The 19055-nt window shown below is 47.0% G+C and overlaps 1 protein-coding gene and 1 pseudogene across 1 annotated transcript; both read right to left on the bottom strand.

The window, feature by feature from the left end:
* Window positions 1-507: 507 nt before the first annotated feature.
* Window positions 508-2778, bottom strand: LOC147374830 (olfactory receptor 9S13-like; annotated as a pseudogene).
* A 9927-nt stretch (window positions 2779-12705) lies between these two features.
* On the bottom strand, window positions 12706-13656 carry LOC147374829 (olfactory receptor 9S13-like). The gene has a single exon (XM_086394025.1). The coding sequence runs from the start codon at window positions 13654-13656 to the stop codon at window positions 12706-12708; it is 951 nt and encodes a 316-aa protein (XP_086250151.1).
* Window positions 13657-19055: the final 5399 nt, after the last annotated feature.

The raw sequence follows: 19055 nt of genomic DNA, 5'->3' as shown, positions 1-19055 counted from the left end.
GAAGCATGGTCTTCCTAACTCCCCTAATTGGCTGTGGGGATGCCCAGGCTATCACCAAGGAAGGGGCTGGGCTGAGTGTCCTAAAGCCCCCAGCTAGTTGTCCCAGGGTAGTTTGCTGGGTACATATTTACACTAGATTCAATAAAGAAGTGAAGGGATAAGGTCAGAGAGTTTGTCTAGTCCACATACCTTCACCAATTGATGTTGAACTGGGACGCATACTGTGCTTCAAAGACTCCCAGTTCATGACTCTGCCCACCGTTACACAAACTTCAAGTTCAGTGTCTTGCCCCACTGTGGGCCATTAGATTTTTGGTGGCAAACAAGATGCCTTATTCATCTCTGCATCTTACACTTGTAGTGTGTGGTTCATGATGTGCTTCAAAGAAGGGTTGGATAAAATGCTGGGTGAAAGAATGAATTAGCTGAATAAAGAATGAATTCCTCAAACCAAATCCAGTGCCTCCCCTCAAGTCTTCTTGTTCAGCCCTCAGGACACTGGGTCTCTCTGGTCACCCTCCGTCACGTGGCTGTGTGCTTCTGGCCCAGTCTCCGCAGGGCATCCTTCACGTCCTTGTTTCTCAGACTGTAGATGAGGGGATTCAGCATTGGGATGACCAGGGTGTAGAAGACAGAGACCACCTTGCCCTGCTCCACGGACTCTACAGCTCCCGGCTGGGCATACATGACAAAAAGGGTCCCATAAAAAAGGGATACGGCTGTCATGTGGGAGCCACAGGTGGAGAAGAGCTTGTGTCTCCCTCCTCCTGAGTGCATCCTCAGGATGGTCACTGTGATGTAGCCATAGGAGGTGAGGACCACGAGTGTGGTGCCCACGATGATGAGGCCACACATAGCAAACAAGACCAGCTCACTGACGGCCGTGCTGGCACAAGTGAGCTGGAGCAGGGGGATCACATTACAGAAGAAGTGGTTGATGTGGTTGGAGCTGCAGAACAGGAGGCTGAATGCGAGGATCATCTGCACCCCAGAGTTGAGGCAGCCCCCACAGTGTGTTCCCAGCACTGGGCAGGCACAGACCGAGGGGCGCATGGAGATGGGGTAGCTCAGGGGGCTGCAGATGGCCACGAAGTGGTCATAGGCCATCACAGCCAAGAGGAGAGTCTCAGTCATACCCATCATGGAGAAGAAGAAGAACTGGGTGGCACATCCTGCCGGGGTCCAGCCCTGGCTAATCCAGAGATTTTGAAGCGGGGACGGTGTCAGCGAGGATCAGAATACAATAGCTTCAATTAGATATTAATTAGAGATATAAAGAGTAATAGAATGAGGATAGCTCAGTAGGAAAATTCAGTGGAGAAAAGAGGCTGAGTAGCTTGGTTTACGCGGGAGACCAATAAAACTTCAAGACAAGAAGCTTGCACCACTTACGTAGGCCGCAGGCATCCTTCCGTCCTCCCAAAGGAGAGGAGACACTGAGGCCTCCCCAGTCAGATCTTAGAAGCCCAGGCATAATTAGTAAGCATGGCGGGTTCTGCACTCCAGATGGAGACTCAGCCAGAGTTTGAGAGAGAGAGAGAGACATGGGGAGACCAGTCTTTCAAGGAACTGATCCCAATTCTTTATTTTCCATCGTCTACTTTTATACACTGAGATGTTATGCAAAAGTCACGCGGGGTCAGCAGTCCTGACTTTTATCAAAGTCAGGTGCTTCATACAAATGTATACAGAGGTCTTAAGGGTGTTACATAATCTTCTGGCCAGGGGGTCCTGCTGACAATTTATGACCCTCTCCTTGTGACAGCGGTCAGTCAACCAGGACACTTATTTCTCCAGGGGTGATTATTCTTAAAACAGATGCCACCCAAATAAAGTTACATTCCTATAGGGTGAGGGTGTAGTGGGTTTTAGTTAAGAAAAGAATTTACTTAGCCTAAGGTCTAACGTGATTAATATCAAAGGTTAATACTTATTTCTTCTATATATTCATTAATGTGTGTAAGGGCAGGGGATGTGGAGACTTAGCAACAAACATTGGCTCAACAAATGAAAAACCCTTCACCAATACAATTTCTAATCAGCCCACTATACTTATACTAATGGTTTTCTAATTTTTCTAAGGAACCTGTTTTTAGAAGGTTTAAAGCATCTCGTGCCTCTCATGATTGGGAGGCTGTGAGCAATCACATGTGGCGGGACAAGCCTGTCAGGCAGGCTAGAGAACCTTCAGAAGAGTTTGTAGGTTAAAACAGTCCTATCACGCCCAGGAATTATTAGTAACTGGAGCTCTAAGTTAACTCTTTCTCCAAAAGAGGTGGTGGGGGACAGCCCCCTGTAAAGTCAGAGGTGTAGGTGAGAGCACAAAGTAGTAAAGTAGGCAGGCTCTGGTTATGGGGGTAGATGCTTGAGGATTTCCAGGGGGACTCCTGAGGCTCAATCCCACCTTTGCGTATGTTGAGCCTCCTTCCTCATGACCTTTGCCATGGGCGGAGTGCCTCACGCTGGCCCCCAACAACATCCCTTAAAGGTGATGACCTTGGAGGAGGACAGGAAGTTGACCAGGGCTTGGGGGCGATGACAGATGAGTAGCACAGGTCCAGGAAGGAGAGGTTCTTGAGGAAGAAGTACATTGGGGCGTGTAGATGGGCATCCAGAGTGATGACCACGATCATGGTGAGGTTCCCCAGGACGGCCACCACATACAGGGCCAGGAACAGAACAAAGCAGGGCCTGGGTCTGTGGGCCACCCTCAAATCCCTCCAGCATGAACTCCTGCAGAGGCATCTCTGAGAGGTTTCCATTTCTGTGGGATGCCATGGCCCTGAGCTGGGGGACATGTGGCAGAGAGCAAGCGGGAGGCAGGGAGAGGGAAGAGGTGAGGGTCACAAGGTCATTCTCTCTTGGAGCACAGGGACCCTTCAGTGCCCAGTCCTCCAGGCGAGCTCAGATTGACCTGAAAAGGCAACATTTTCTCCGATTGGCTAATTCACAAATTTGCAGGGAGCACTCAGCCTTTGGGGACTCTGAACAGTCACTGTAGGGTGGGGTGGGGTGCCAGGAGGGTTGCAGAGCTGAGTCTGGAGTGCAGAAATGGCGCCACAGCCGCCTGTCTTCCCAGCGACGCTGCCAGCTTTCTGCTCTTTTCTCACGTATCTAACCCTGCACGTTCTGCCCCTTCGTGTACTCTTCATTAATCTCAGAAAAGTTTCCTGGGTGTCTCTGCCCACCACGTCTTGGACAGGCCAGGAGCAAGGCAGGGGCCAGGTCTCCCTGGGCTAATGCTGGTGTTTCCTGTTTCTCTCCCCTGCACGCCTAGATTCCCATCTCAGCATCACTGCCTCTGAGCCTGGACTGGGGCATTATCTGCGAGACGAGTCCAGGGCTGGCCAGGCAGGAGGGTGTCCCCAATTCCCCTGCTGAGAGCAGACCTGAGTGCTTACTGTATGCATGGCCCTGCCCCCTTACCCACATGGTCTCCTCCCACTCCTGCAGCCCTGAGGGTGGCTGCCCTGACCTTACCTTGTCCAGGTGAGGGCTGTGATTGCCCAGCCAGGAACTGCTCTCCCAGGGCCTCCTGAGCTCTTGACCCAGGTCTGTGCTGATGATAATCAGTCAGCACCAGGACCCCTGTCTACTGCCCTTTCAGCTCTGCCTTCCTGTATAGTGAAGGGAGAATGAGGGGGTGCCAAGGAGGGTGCCCAGGGTCTCAGAGAGCCTCAGACTGGTGCCCCAGATTCTGGAGTGGGAACTACTGGATCTTGGAGGAAGCTCATCTGCTCTTCCATGCCCTGCCCACACCTCTGGGTCACTCAGTGGGGCAAGGTGTTCTCTACCTACAGGTCTGGGACTCAAGGCCTCTGATGGCCAATTAGGTGAGGCTTGGGCTCTGAGTGCACTGGGACTGCCAACCCCCAGGTCCCAGGAGCTGCAGTCCCAAGGCCAATCTTCCCCTGACCCCTCTCGACCCAAGGCAGGACAGACAGGAAGCCTGAAGTCTTCAGCAAGCAGTAGGGGGCCAACAGGAGAGGAACACAGACAAGTTAGAGGGACCCAGTGCCCCTCGTTGGATGAGTCTCCCCAGGGGGCAGGTGTGACCTCCTGGCCCTCAGCCTTCACTCCTGCCCATCCTTGGAGGTTGTCAGTGTCAGGAAAGGGGGCAGGTGTGCAATCTGTGCCCAGGCCAGCACACGGCCCTCTCTACTCCAGACTTAGAAACTCTGCCTCCACAAGCCTGAATTGTGGGCACATCCTTACCCCCTTGAATAATGGGAATGTGGAAATGGACTCTGAATCCCCTCTGTTGTTTTTGTTGTTGCTGGCATGTATAAAATTCTCCTTGTGTGTGTGTGTGTGTGTGTGTGTGAAATTTCAGAATAAACACATGCTTGATGAAATTCAAGAATTAAGATGTGATATAGTACAATGGGGACTTCCCAGGTGGTGCTAGTGATAAAGAACCCACCTGTCAATGTAGGACACGCGAGTTCCATCCCTGGGTCAGGAAGATTCCCTGGAGAAAGAAATGGCAACCCACTCCACTATTCTTGTCTGGAAAATCCCACGGACAGAGGAGCCTGGCGGCTAGAGTCCATGGGGCCACAGAGTCAGACATGACTGAGCAGTTGAGCGCACAACGGTACCATGGAAATGCTTTTTCCTTTGGCCCCAGTAAAGCCTCGCCTCTCTTAGTAGTTGAGGGTGTCTGCCCAAGGTGTGTCTGCATGCATGAAGCCTTTCTTTTAGGATCTTTGTGTGAATCAGGTCACGCTGTCCTTAGCTCGCAGCTGGGGCCTTCACTTAACAGACAGCCTAGCAAGGGGGTCTTCCCGGGTCAGTTCTGAACGTCTCCACGGTGTTCCCCTGTGTGGGCGCAGCCAGCGTCACAGGTTTCCTGTCCTGACAGCCACTCCCTCACTCTCCTTCCTCTCACAAACCACGACTCAACCTATGTTCATTCTGGGCTCCTGCTAATATTTCTGTGGGCTAAGGTCCTACAACCACAACAGGGGTCATTACGGCATAGACAGCTTGCTTTGTCTTTATTTTTTTATTAATACAGTCTATTTCCTCCAGAAATGTACAACTTATTTTCTTCCAATGGCTCACAAAGATTTGAATTTCCTTCCCTCACCATGGCTCATCGTCATCCACCCTGACATTTGCACACTTAGCAGGCAGGTAGTGCCTATGAACGTGCTGGTCGCTCAGTCGTGTCTGACTCTGTGCAACCCCATGGATGGTAGACCACCAGGCTCCTCTGTCCATAGGATTTTCCAGGCAAGAATATTGGAGTGGGTTGCCATTTTCTTCTCCAGGGGTTTTCCCGACCCAGGGACTGAACCTGGGTCTCCTGCATTGCAGACAGATTCTTTACTGTCTGAGCCATCAGGGAAGCCCAGGCCTCTATTTCCTTGTGAGGCTGCATATTTTTTCATGTATTAATATTTGTTGACCATTGGCATTTCTGGGACTGGTTTCCTTAAAATGGTTTCCTGGGTCCTTGCTGCCCAGCTTTCAAGAGACCTGTGGGTTGGACTAGGCACCCCCATGAATTCTGTTACATCTGGAGGAGGGCACTGGGGGTGGCTGAGCCACACCTGAGGCGGGAGGTCCCTGCCCCAGACTGAGAGCCCCATCTTTGTCAGTAATTGATAAAACAAGAAGACAAAGTTAGTAGTTATATATTATAAATGATTTAAAATATCAGCCAAGCATACTTTCTTGGTGTAAATAGAACATGACATTCAGAAACTGCAGAATATAAATTCCCTTGAAGAACATGGAACATCACTGTGGCAAGGTGAACAGTATCACCCCCTCCCTCCTCCCCCAACAAACGATGTCTACTTGGAACTTCAGAAAGAAAGTGAAAGTCGCTCAGTCATGTCCAACTCTTTGCAATCCCATGGACTGTACCCCTCCAGGCTCCTCTGTCCATGGGATTCTCCAGGACAGAATACTGGAGTGGGTAGCCATTCCCTTTTCCAGGGGATCTTCTCAACGCAGGAACTGAACCCAGATTTCCTGCATTGCAGGCAGATTCTTTCCCATCTGAGCCACCAGAGAAGCCCCCAAACACTGGAGTGGCTAGACTATCCCTTCTCCAGGGGATCTTCCCAATCCAGAAGTTGAACTGGAGTCTCCTGCCTTGTAGGCATATTCTTTACCAGCTGAGCTACCAGGGAAGCCCAAAGGGCATGTTGCTTCCCCATCAGGGAATTAAACCCCAGTCTGTCACATGACAGGCAGGGATACGCAACCACTATACTAAGAGGATGGCAAAGTTGCTCAATTGTGTTCAACTGTTTGTGACCCCATGAACTATATAGTCCGTGGAATTCTCCAGACCAGAATATTGGAGCCTTTCCCATCTCCAGGGGATCTTACCAACCCAGGGATCGAACCCAGGTCTCCTGCATTGCAGGTGGATTCTTTACCATCTGAGCCAGCACGGAAGCCCAAGAATACTGGAGTGGGTAGCCTATCTCTTCTCCAGGGGATCTTCCTGACCCAGGAATCAAACCAGGGTCCCCTCCTTTGCAGGTGGATTCTTCACCAGCTGAAATACCAGAGAAGTCCTGGTAACTCAGACTATTACCCTATTTGGAAATAGGGTCTTTCCAAATGAATTAGTTAGGAAGAGGCCATACTGGATTAGAAGGACCCTAAATCCAAAAGACTTCCCTGGTGGCTCAGACTGTAAAGAATTTCGTAATATGTTGAGAATTTTGGCATCTATGCTCATTAGAGATAATAGTTGGTAGTTTTTCTTTCCTGTTGTGACCTTTTCTGGCTTCTGTATCGGGGTACTGCTGGACTTGAACGAGTTTGAGAGTGTTCCCTCTTCTCCAACACTTTGAAGTTGCTTGAGAAGTATTGGCGTTGATAACTCTTTAGTGTTTTGTAGAATTCACCATGAAACCATCTGGCCTGTGGCTTTTCTTTCTTAGAAGGTTCTTCATTACTGATTCAATCTTCTTATCCATTTTTGAACTTTTTAGATTTTCTGTTTTTTCCTAATTCAGTCTTTGGAAGCCACATGATTGTGAACTTGCCCAATTTCTTGCAGGCTGTCAGTTTTATTGGCTTATAACAGGTCATAGTAATCTCTTAAAATATTTTGCATATTTTGTGTTGGTTGTAGCTTCTCCTGTTTCATGCTGCTGTTGCTGCTAAGTCGCTTCAGTCATGTCTGACTCTGTGCGACCCCATAGTCAGAAGCCCACCAGGCTCCCCTGTCCCTGGAATTCTCCAGGCAAGAACACTGGAGTGGGGTGCCATTTTCTTCTCCAATGCATGAAAGTGAAAAGTGAAAGTGAAGTCACTCAGCCGTGTCCGACTCTCAGTGACCACATGGACTGCAGCCTACCAGGCTCCTCCATTCATGGGATTTTCCAGGCAAGAGTACTGGAGTGGGGTGCCATTGCCTTCTCCGTGTTTATTTGGGCCTTCTCTTTTTCTTAATGTATCTGGCTAAAGGCTTATCAATTTAGTTTATCTTTTCAAAGAACCAATTATGATTTCATTGATCTTTTCTAGTTTTTTTCTTTTAGTCTGATTTATTTATTTCTGGCCTGATATTTTAAAAAGATTTCTTTGATGTGGACCACTTTTAACGTCTGTATTGAATTTGTTACAACATTACTTCTGTTTTATGGTTTTTGTTTTTGTTTTGTTTTGGCCCCAAGGCATGTGGGATCTTAGCTCCCCAACCAGGAATCAAATTTGCACCCTATGCATTGGAAGATGAAGTCTTGACCACTGGACTTCCAAGCAAGTCCCTGGTCTGACTTTTATTATTTTGTTTCTTCTAGTAAATTTGGATTTTGTTTATTCTCTTTTTCTATTTTCTTTTGGTGTAAAGTTGGATTGTTTATTGGATATTTTTCTTATTTTATGAATTAGTTTGTATTGCTATAAACTTCACTCTTAGAACTGTTTTAGCTGTATCACCTAGATTTTTGATTGATGTGTTTTTCTTTTCATTTGACTCCAGGTATTTTAAAACTTTTCTTCTTTGATTAATTCAGTGATCTATAGGTAGTTTAAGTGAAAGTGAAGTCACTCAGTTGTGTCTGACTCTTTGCGACCCCATGGCCTGTAGCCTACCAGGCTCCTCGGTCCATGGGATTCTCCAGGCAAGAATACTGGAGTGGGTTGCCATTTCCTTCTCCAGGGGATCTTCCTGAACCAAGGATTGAACCTGGGTCTCCCACATTGCAGGCAGACGCTTTAACCTCTGAACCACCAGGGAAGCCCATAGGTGGTTTAGGAACATATTGTTTAAGTCTCTGTGTTTGTCGGGTGTGTGGCAGTTTTATTTTTTTGCAGTTGGCTTCTAGTTTCATACCTTTGTGGTCAGAATAAAGGTGTGTTATGATTTCAATATTCTTGAAGTTATTGATACTTATTTAGTGGCCTTGCATGTGATCTGTCCTAGAGAATATTCCACACGCACTTTGAAGAATGTGTATTCTGCTGTTTGGGGATAAAATATTCTGTATATAGCAATTCATTCTATCTGATATAATAGGTCATTTAAAAGCACTGTTTCCTTACTGATTTTCTGTGACATTAAAAAACAGCAATGTGATAACTACTTCACAAGTATTAGAATGGCTACTCTTAAAAACAAATAAAGAAAAGAGGATAGACTGACTAGGAAGTGGAGAAATTGAAAGATTTTTGCTCTGTTGATGGGAATGTAAATTGATACAACTACTATGGAAAGTACTTTGGAGATTTTCTCCCAGATTAAAAAACCATTTACTATATGATCCAGTAATTGCATGTATGAACTTAGAAAGCAGTATCTATAAGAGATATTTGGACAACAATAGCAGCCTTCACAGCAGGTGAAAGGTAGAAGTAACCTAGGTGTTGAATAGATAAACAAAATGATAGATGAATAGATAAGCAAAATGTGGTGTATATACATGATGGAATGTTATTCAACCTTTAAAAATGAAAATATGTTCATTTACAGCAATATGAATGAACCTTGAAAAAATTATGCCAAGTGAAATAACCAGAGAGAAAAAGGCATATTCTGTGTTTTACTTACCTGTGGAATTGAAAGTAGCCACTTTCATAGAGATAGAAAGTAAATGTTGTCTATCAGTGGAGGAGGTGAGGGGAAAATAAGGAGTTGTTGCTGAAGGGGTATGCAGTTCAGTTTTGCAGGATGAAATTTTCTGGAGATCTGTTACACAACAAGGTGAATATATTGAGCAATACTAAACTGTACACTTATGATGGTTAGATGGTTGGAAGGCATCAGTGGCTCAATGGACATGAGTTTGGGCCAACTCAGGGAGACAGTGAAGGACAGGGAAGTCTGAAGTCTGGTGTGCTGCAGTTCACAGGGTCACAAAGAGTCAGACATGACTTAGCAGCTGAACATCAACAACAAGCTGTACACTTATAATTGGTTACAACAGAAATGTTATTTTAAACACAATAAAAATCGTTAATCTTTTAAAAAAGTAAGGAAACAGAATTAAAACTACAACATGGTCTTCAAACTTAAGATGTTTATTCTACACTTAATTAAGATAACTAGAGTTATGTCAGGTGTATTTCAGAGTACAATGGCTAGTTAGCACTGAACTCAAATTATAATCAGCCAGGAGATATGTGCTGAAAACCTGCAATGTGGTACAGGATGCAATGAATGTATAGCATGCTGCTAAGTCACTTTAGTCGTGTCCGACTCTGTGGGACCCCATAGATGGCAGCCCACCAGGCTCCGCCATCCCTGGGATTCTCTAGGCAAGAAGACTGGAGTGGGTTGCCATTTCCTTCTCCATGTATAGCATGAACAAACCTAATAAACTACTTCTAAAATTGTAAAGAGGTGTTCACTACAATCTGAAATCTGGGTAACAGACAAATGGAGATGTGCAGGGTTTTTACAAGTCATGTTTTCCAGACTATTGGAGAATTTCTACTCCATTGACTATCTGATGAACTTCCTAAATTTATTCCAAAGTCAGAATTAATGCTCTTCTACTAGAACCACTAGATCAGATGAGATCAGATCAGTCAGTCAGTCGTGTCCGACTCTTTGCGACCCCATGAATCATAGCACGCCAGGCCTCCCTGTCCATCACCAACTCCCAGAGTTCACTCAGACTCACGTCCATCGAGTCAGTGATGCCATCCAGACATCTCATCCTCTGTCATCCCCTTCTCCTCTTGCCCCCAATCCCTCCCAGCATCAGAGTCTTTTCCAATGAGTCAACTCTTTGCATGAGGTGGCCAAAGTACTGGAGTTTCAGCTTTAGCATCATTCCTTCCTAAGAAATCCCAGGGCAGATCTCCTTCAGAATGGACTGGTTGGATCTCCTTGCAGTCCAAGGGACTCTCAAGAGTCTTCTCCAACACCACAGTTCAAAAGCATCAATTCTTTGGTGCTCAGCCTTCTTCACAGTCCAACTCTCACATCCATACATGACCACAGGAAAAACCATAGCCTTGACTAGATGAACCTTTGTTGGCAAAGTAATGTCTCTGCTTTTGACTATGCTATCTAGGTTGGTCATAACTTTCCTTCCAAGGAGTAAGCATCTTTTAATTTCCTGGCTGCAGTCACCATCTGCAGTGATTTTGGAGCCCAGAAAAATAAAGTCTGACACTGTTTCCACTGTTTCCCCATATATTTCCCATGAAGTGATGGAACCGGATGCCATGATCTTCATTTTCTGAATGTTGAGCTTTAAGCCAACTTTTTCACTAGTCCCTTATCATATGTATAATTGCATTTACATATGGATGATAATTGTACTATTCTGTAAGAGAAAAAATGTGTTTCCTCATTTTGGATTCAGATTCTCTGTGCTGTTCTTAGTCATGTCCGAATCTTTGTGACCCCATGGACTGTAGCCCACCAGGCTTCTCTATCCTTGGGATCCCAGGCAAGAATACTGGAGTGGGTTGCCATGCCCTCCTCCAGGGGATCTTCTCAACCCAGGGATCAAACCCAGGTCTTCCTCATTGCAGGCAGATCATTTACTGTCTGAGGCCCAAGGGAAGTCCAAGAATATCGAAGCTGGTAACTTATCCCTTCTCCAGGGGAACTTCCTGACTCAGGAATTGAACTAGGGTCTCCTGCATTGCAGGCAGATTCTTTCCCAGCTGAGTCACCAGGGAAGGCCCTAAGATATTATAAGTTGAAGAATTAAGATTAAGATATTATAAATCCTGGAATATCCTTTTGAAAATCCACAGAATGAAGAATAAGAGAGAGAGAAGGGAGAAGAAGGAGGAGAAGGAGAAAGAAAAAAAAAGGAGAAGGAGGAAGAGAAATGTAAGAAGAGAAAGAAGGAGGAAGAGAAAGACTAGGAAGAAGAGGAGGAGGACCAGAGGAGAATGAGGGGCAGAATTTGGAAGATGGAACAGTCGTGTAGCATGAGAAGATACCAAGGCATGCCAGACGTGGAGCAGAACACCATGGGAACTTCTCAAAGAAAGAAATTCATTATATTAGACAAATACAGTAATATATGTCAGCATGCTCAGAGATGAGACAAATGGGGACAAGAATCAAGCAGAGACCTTGGAGTAGCTTCCTACTGAGTAACTGTGAGCAGCAACCAGATAAGTTAGCTGTCAGTCTCTCCCCACAGTCCTCCCAAGCAGGCAGAGAAGGAGATGGAGAGTTGTGGTTAGAGAGGCAGGACACATCCCTACTGACCATCCAGGGTAGAGACCACCCCTGTGTCCACAGGGCCACCTCCTCATGGTGACCATGGGAGTGGATGACCCCATCAAAGGGAGGCATAATGAGGCCACTGGGATCTGAATCCAGGCAGCGTGTTGGGTCCATGGAGCATGAGGGTGGAGCTCTGAATGGGCAGGTCAAGACAGAGGGTCCAGGATCTCCCAGGGAGTGTGGGACAGAGAGCAAGGAGCTGTGGTCTCTGCCAAGAAAGGGCATCTTCTCTCTCCATATCCTGTCTCTAGGGCAGCCATCAGAACCTTCAGAGATGTTTGAGCCGATAAAGCACCATTTTCTGTGATCAGAAGTAGTCTGGTTGTGTGGTAGAAAGTCGCTGGATCTTTGGGTATGAGACATCCACATTGACTCCCTGGGGCTCCCAGCTGCTGTCTGAGGCGAGAAACCCTGGACAGGGAGCACTAGGAGCATCTGAAACAGGAGCACAGGTGCTCCCTGCTGCCTTGTTGGGTGGCAGCATCAGTGAACAGAAGGGGGAGGGGAGGAACAGCCCCACTCAGGATTGAGGGGAAGCATGGTCTTTGTAACTCCCCCTAGTTGGCTGTGGTGACCCAGGCTATCACCAAGAAAGGGGCAAGGCTGAGTGTCCTCAGGTTCCCCTTCTATGTGGTTCAGGGGAGATTACCAACCTCATAATTACAGTAGATTTAGGGAAGGAGGGATAGGAATGGCCTGAGAGTTTATCTACTTACATACCTTCACTGGAAGTTGTTAAACTTGGGACATAAATTCTGTTTCAATACTCTGTTCACTGCTCTAACAGTTGTGTTATTCAAACTTCAAGATTAGGGTCTTGCCCCATCATTCACCATCATTTTTCTGGTGCCTTATCTGATCTCTTCATCTCACACTTGCATGGGGGGCCCATGATGTGCTTCCTCAGTGTTGAATGAAATGAATGAAAGAATCACTTGGATGAAGAACGAATACTTCCAAACAAACCTCTGTCTCCCCCAGAGCCCTCATGTCCAGCCCTCAGGACATTCTGTCTCTTCAGTCACCCTCCTTCACGTGGCTACGTGCTTTTGGACCAGTCTCCGCAGGGCATCCTTCACGTCCTTGTTTCTCAGGCTGTAGATGAGGGGGTTGAGCATCGGGATGACCAGGGTGTAGAAGACAGAGACCACCTTGCCCTGCTCCATGGACTCCACAGCTCCCGGCTGGGCATACATGACAAAGACAGTCCTATAAAAGAGGGACATGGCTGTCATGTGGGAGCCACAGATGGAGAGGAGCTTGTGTCTCCCTCCTCCTGAGTGCATCCTCAGGATGGTCACTGTGATGTAGCCATAGGAGGTGAGGACCACAAGTGTGGTGCCCACGATGATGAGGCCACAGAGGCCAAACATGACAAGCTTGTTGATGGCTGTGTTGGCACAAGTGAGCTGTAGCAGGGGAATCACATCACAGAAGAAGTGGTCGATGTGGTTAGAACTGCAGAATGGGAGGCTGAATGTGAAGCTGGTCTGCAGGATGGAATTGAAGCAACCTCCACAGTAGGAGCCCAGCACCAGGCAGGCACAGACCGAGGGGCGCATGGAGATGGGGTAACGCAGGGGGTTGCAGATGGCCATGAAGCGGTCATAGGCCATCACAGCCAAGAGGAATGCCTCAGTGGTGCCCATCATGGAGAAGAAGAAGAACTGGGTGGCACATCCCTTAAAGGTAATGACCTTGGAGGAGGATAGGAAGTTGATCAGGGCCTTGGGGCTGATGACAGATGAGTAGCACAGGTCCAGGAAGGAGAGGTTCTTGAGGAAGAAGTACATTGGGGAGTGCAGATGGGCATCCAGGGTGATGACCACGATCATGGTGAGGTTCCCTAAGACGGCCATGAAGTACAGGGCCAGGAACACTGCAAAGAGCAGGGCATGGTTCTGCGGACCACCGTCAAATCCCTCGAACACAAACTCCTGCAGAAGCATCTCTGAGAGGTTTCCACTTTTGGGGGGTTGCATGGCCCTGCACTGGGGGACATGGGGCAGAGAGCAGAGAATAAGTGGGAGACAGCAAGGGGAAGTCAGTCTAAGTCAGATCATCTTCTCTTGGATAACAGGGGCCCTTCAGCACCTTACTGTTCACTGACTAAGAGACCACCGGCTACACAGTTCTGCTCCAGATGAGCTCAGGTCGACCTGAAATGTAAACATTTCCTCTGATGTACTAATTCCTAAGAATGCTTGAAACACTCACTCTTGAGATGGCTCCAGGGGTCCTGCTGAGCTGAGAGTCTCCAGCGTAAGGATGGCTTCCATCTCCCTGTCCTTGTTTTGCAGGACATGCTCTCCCTTCCCATGGGGATGGTCCTGAGTGGTGCCATTCCTGCACCTGCTCAAGTATCCAATCCTGCACCTTCCACCCCTATTTTACTCATTTTTAATTTTAGAAATCATTAAGCACCTGATGCTATCAGGAACAGACCCAGTGATGGTTCTAACTCCAGGCCAGTGCGGGAGCAGATCAGGGACCAGCCTTCACCAGGCTAAAGTGAAACTATGTCTGTCTCTCCTGCAGACCCCGAGACCTATCTCAGCATCTTTATCTCTAATAAGACTGTGATGGCAACCAACAACAGAGTCCTCCACATCCTTGAGAATCTAAGGATTCTTTCTTGCAAAGCCCAGATGTTAGGCAGTTCATGGACAGGGGAGAGCCCAGCTGCATGGTCTGAGAACAGCAGGACAGGGGCTGTGACACATTCAGGACATGGCATTTCCTCCCCCATCGTTACTTTTGTGCTCCTGGCTCCTCTGCACACCCCATGGGGTGATTGCTTGGGAGCCACCAATATGGTCACATCTGCTCAATGACTGGGCCCTCCTGCTGGGTGCTGCTTCCTGTCCCTGTCACAGCCCAGACCTCCCTTGTCTGCCTTGAGCAGGGCTGACCACCACACTTTCATCCGACATGGGGACCAGCTGCGTGATGGCCACAAGAGTGGTTGAGGGGAATCCTGCCCAAAGACGGAGGAATGAAAAAGGAAGTTGGACGCTGAGCCATCGTGCTTCCTTGGAAGGCAAGCAGATTAGTCAGTGGGTGGAAGTATATTTCAGAGCAGATTCCACATTTTGTAAAGGTCAGATCTGCAGTATCATGGAGCTGGCTTTCTTTGGATGGAGTGAGTTCCCTGGCAGTGGGGATATACAGGCAGAGGTTGGGTGGTCAGTGGTATCTGTGGAGGAGAGATTACCCCAAGCTCCCCTAAGCAGGGGAGGTAGTCTCTTAGAAGGTAGTCTGAGAGGATCCATACTTCCCCAAAAAAGGACAGGTTGATTACAGTGAAGGCTGTCCAGTTTCCCTCTCCTGGGAGACTTGACTCCAACCATCACATGAATGAGATGGGACAGTATGACTTGGGATATCTAGGCAGGTTCACGGTAATATTGGTTTGGAGCCAGTGCTAAAAGTGGAGTTGGTCACTGCTGTACACTCCGTGGCTGCCCACCCCTTTGCTACAGCCCTGACCTGTGCACACACTCACATTCACCAAGGCCAAGGTTTTGCTTCCATCTCTGCCCACACCTTGCTCATACATACAGCAGAGCCGTTGTGACCAGAGTGACTGTCTTCTCCCCACCACCCCATGCTGGCTGTCTTGCTCCTGTGTCCACTAGTTTTCCCAGCTTCCTGTTTCTGTTCTGTTTCCCAAGACCATTCATCCACCTCAGTAGCCTTAGGTCATCAAAACAGTGACCCTTAGGATGCCTGGGGAAGCACATGAGCAGAGATCGACATCTTCATCTGGGAAGTCAAGCTCTTGGTCTTTTAAAAAAACAAACTCACACATTCCTTTGGTTGTTGAGATAACTCAGTGTGACTGTAGTGCTGGCCTCAGTAAACCTGCCTATGAGTTGAGCCTGATAAATGCCTTAATGGGGGAAGCAGAAGAATCCAGTGTTGTCTACAAGCCTCTGTTTTTAAAGACTGTTCTGCATCTATTCCTTGTAAACTGTAGCTTATCAAGTGTGGTCTGAGGTCTGATAGCAAGAGCATCACCTAAAGCTGGCCAGAAATGCAAGATCTCAGGCCACTGAATTTAAACCTATGGTGATACAAGACCCCCTAATTATTTCTACTGTTGTGAAAGTCCAGAACTTCTGCCTTGACTGGCCCTGCCCAGTCCATGGGGCTATAGGTGGTGATGTGTCCAGGTCCAGGCTCCCAGGACTCACCTGTCAGTGATGCTGACCACAATCTGTTGAGTGGTGATCACATTGCTCCTGTGATGTCAGGAGGGGCATGACCCACCCAGGACCCTGTGCTCCCGGGGAGGACTCCTGACCCAGGTCTGTGCTGATGGTAATGATGTGGTGCTGAGCACCCTCCTCCACCGTGTTCAGCTCTGGCCTCCTGTGCAGGGAAGTGAGAGTGGGGAGGGCGCAGAAGAGAGCACCTGGGTCACAGTGATAGGCAGGTCATGTGCTCCAAGTGCCTGCTGCAGGAAGAGCTTGGCTCTTGGTACCAGGGGAAGACGGGCTCAACTCACCTGTTACTCTGTCTTGCCCCCTCAGCTGGATAGTATTCATGGCACCTGCATCCTTGGTCCCTCTGCTGGGGAAGATGCTCTCCACTGGGGACAGCTGGGACTCTCATCCTCAATTGGCCAATTAGGTGAGACTTGGTCTGGGAGTGCACTGGGACTCCCAATTCCCTGGATCCCAGGAAGATGCAGTCCTGTGGCTAAATTTCCTCTGATACATCTCTGTCCAAACCAGGAGGGGCATGAAGCCAGAAATCCCCGTGGGAGCACTGTGGTCCACCAGACAAGAAGCAAGTCGTTTTAGAAGGACCAGGGGCCATCTTGGAATGGTCTTCTCAGGACTACAGGTGTGGCTTCCTGGCCTGCAGTCCTTCCTCCTCTGCTTCATCCTTGTATGCTGGTGTGGTAAAGAGCGATGGGAAGGACTCTGTGTCTGCAGAAGCTGCAAAACACTTTCTCATTTATAATGTGGCCCTTCCCTCAATGCAGGTTGAGTAAGCATATCTATTAAAACAAGATATTTTAATCCTGGACAGAAACCCCAAAACAAAGTATAAAGGTGATATATGGTTAATATTAAAATATAGGAAGTGTGAAAGTAAAAAGTTGGAAAATGTAGTATGATAAATAGCCTGAAAAAGCCAAGGCTGCTGTATTTCAATAATTATCAAAGTAGATTTCAGGAGAAAATTTTGCTCATAAAAGGACATTTTAAAATCCATTAAACATTTTTATTTATTTTTAATTGAAGATGATTGCTTTACAATATTGTGTTGGTTTCTGCCATACATCAACATGAGTCTGCTATAGGTCACATATGTCCCCTTCTTCTTGCAACTCCCTCCTAGCTCCCACCCCATTCCCCCGCTCTGGGTTGTCATAGAGTCCTGGTTCGAGTTCCCTGAGTCATAGGGCAAATTCCCACTAGTTGTCTATTTTACACATGGGAGTGTATATGTTTCCATGCTACTATCTCCCTTTGTCCCACCCTCTCCTTCCCCCACCCCATGTCCGTAAGATTGTTCTCCTCATCTGTGTTTTCATTGCTGCCCTGCAAATACGTTCATCAGTGCCATCTTTCGAGATTATATATATATGGATTAATATATGATACTTGGTTTTCTCTATCTGGCTGACTTCACTCTGCATAATAGGCTCTAGGTACATCCATCTCATTAGCACTGAGTCAGATGCATTCCTTTTTATGACTGAATAATATTCCATTGTATATATGTACCATTGCTTCTTTCTCCCTTCATCTGTCAATGGACATCTAGATTACATCCATGTCCTCAGTTCAGTTCAGTCGCTCAGTCGTGTCCGACTCTTTGCGACCCCATGAATCGCAGCACGCCAGGCCTCCCTGTCCATCACCAACTCCCGGAGTTCACTCAGACTCACGTCCATCAAGTCAGTGATGCCATCCAGCCATCTCATCCTCTGTTGTCCCCTTCTCCTCCTGCCCCCAATCCCTCCCAGCATCAGGGTCTTTTCCAATGAGTCAACTCTTCACATGAGGTGGCCAAAGTACTGGAATTTCAGCTTTAGCATCAGTCCTTCCAAAGAACACCCAGGACTGATGTCCTTTAAATGGACTGATTGGATCTCCTTGCAGTCCAAGGGACTCTCAAGAGTCTTCTCCAACACCACAGTTCAAAAGTATCAATTCTTTGGCACACAGCTTTCTTCACAGTCCAACTCTCACATCCATACATGACCACTGGAAAAACCATAGCCTTGACTAGATGGACTTTTGTTGGCAAAGTAATGTCTCTGCTTTTGAATATGCTGTCTAGGTTGGTCATAACTTTTCTTCCAAGGAGTGAGCATCTTTTCATTTCATGGCTGCAGTCACCATCTGCAGTGATTTTGGAGCCCCCATAAATGTCCTAGTTGTTGTAAATAAAGCTGTGATGAACATTGGGGTACACGTGTCTTTTTCATTAAAAGGACATATCAAATGAAATCGGAGAAGGAAATGGCAACCTACTCCAACATTCTTGCCTGGAAAATTCCATGAACAGAGGAGCTTGGCAGGGTACAGTCCACAGAGTCACAAAGAGTTGCACGTGACTGGGTGACTAACACTGACTGACTCATAGTAAAATATTCAATTTTCAATTCTCAATATTCAAGTGGATGATGTGAAAATTTTAAATTTGTTTGAAACTAAAAAAGATTAAGTATATAAAGGAAAATCTGACAGAATTAAAAAGAAATGCAAACATCCAAATCATGGTTTATCATACTGTCTCAGTAACTGATAAGCAAACAGAAAAAATGTAGTCGTATGTAGATTTAATTCAACATATTACCTAAATGAGATTATTGGGTATAGATAGAACACTATACTCAGAAACTGTAGAATGTAAATTCCCCTGAAGCATAGAGAACATCACTATGATAAGGTGAATAGAGTCTCCCTCCAAAAAAAATGTCCACCCCAAAAATCAGAAATTGATCTTATTTGAAAATAGGGTCTTTCAAAATGAAGGTGTTATGATGAGGTCATGCTGGGTTAGGTGGACTGTAAATCCAATGACTGATTTCCTTATAAGAGGAGGAAAGGACACAGAGATGTAAAGACACAGAGACATAAAGACAAAGGGCATGAAAAGACTGAGCGGAGGTTAGGGCAATACAGCAACAGGGGAAGGAGTGCCAAGGACACGGGGAGTCTCCAGCACCTAGGAAAAGGCAGGGAAGAATTTTTTTTTTTTTTAAGAAATTTAAAAGGCAGCAGGAACTGCTAAAAACTTGATATTGGACATCTATCCTTCTGACCTACGAGAGAGTAGGTTCCTGTCGCTATAAGTTGCCAACTTTGTGTTAATTATTTGCGGTGGCCCTGATGACTGACACAGGAGAGCAGTGAGG

Source organism: Bos grunniens, chromosome 3 (assembly GCF_055505025.1).
Source record: "Bos grunniens cultivar Pamir isolate PY7600 chromosome 3, Bosgru_T2T1.0, whole genome shotgun sequence".
Classification (NCBI taxonomy): domain Eukaryota; kingdom Metazoa; phylum Chordata; class Mammalia; order Artiodactyla; family Bovidae; genus Bos; species Bos grunniens.
This window is presented reverse-complemented; position numbering and strand designations above follow the sequence as displayed.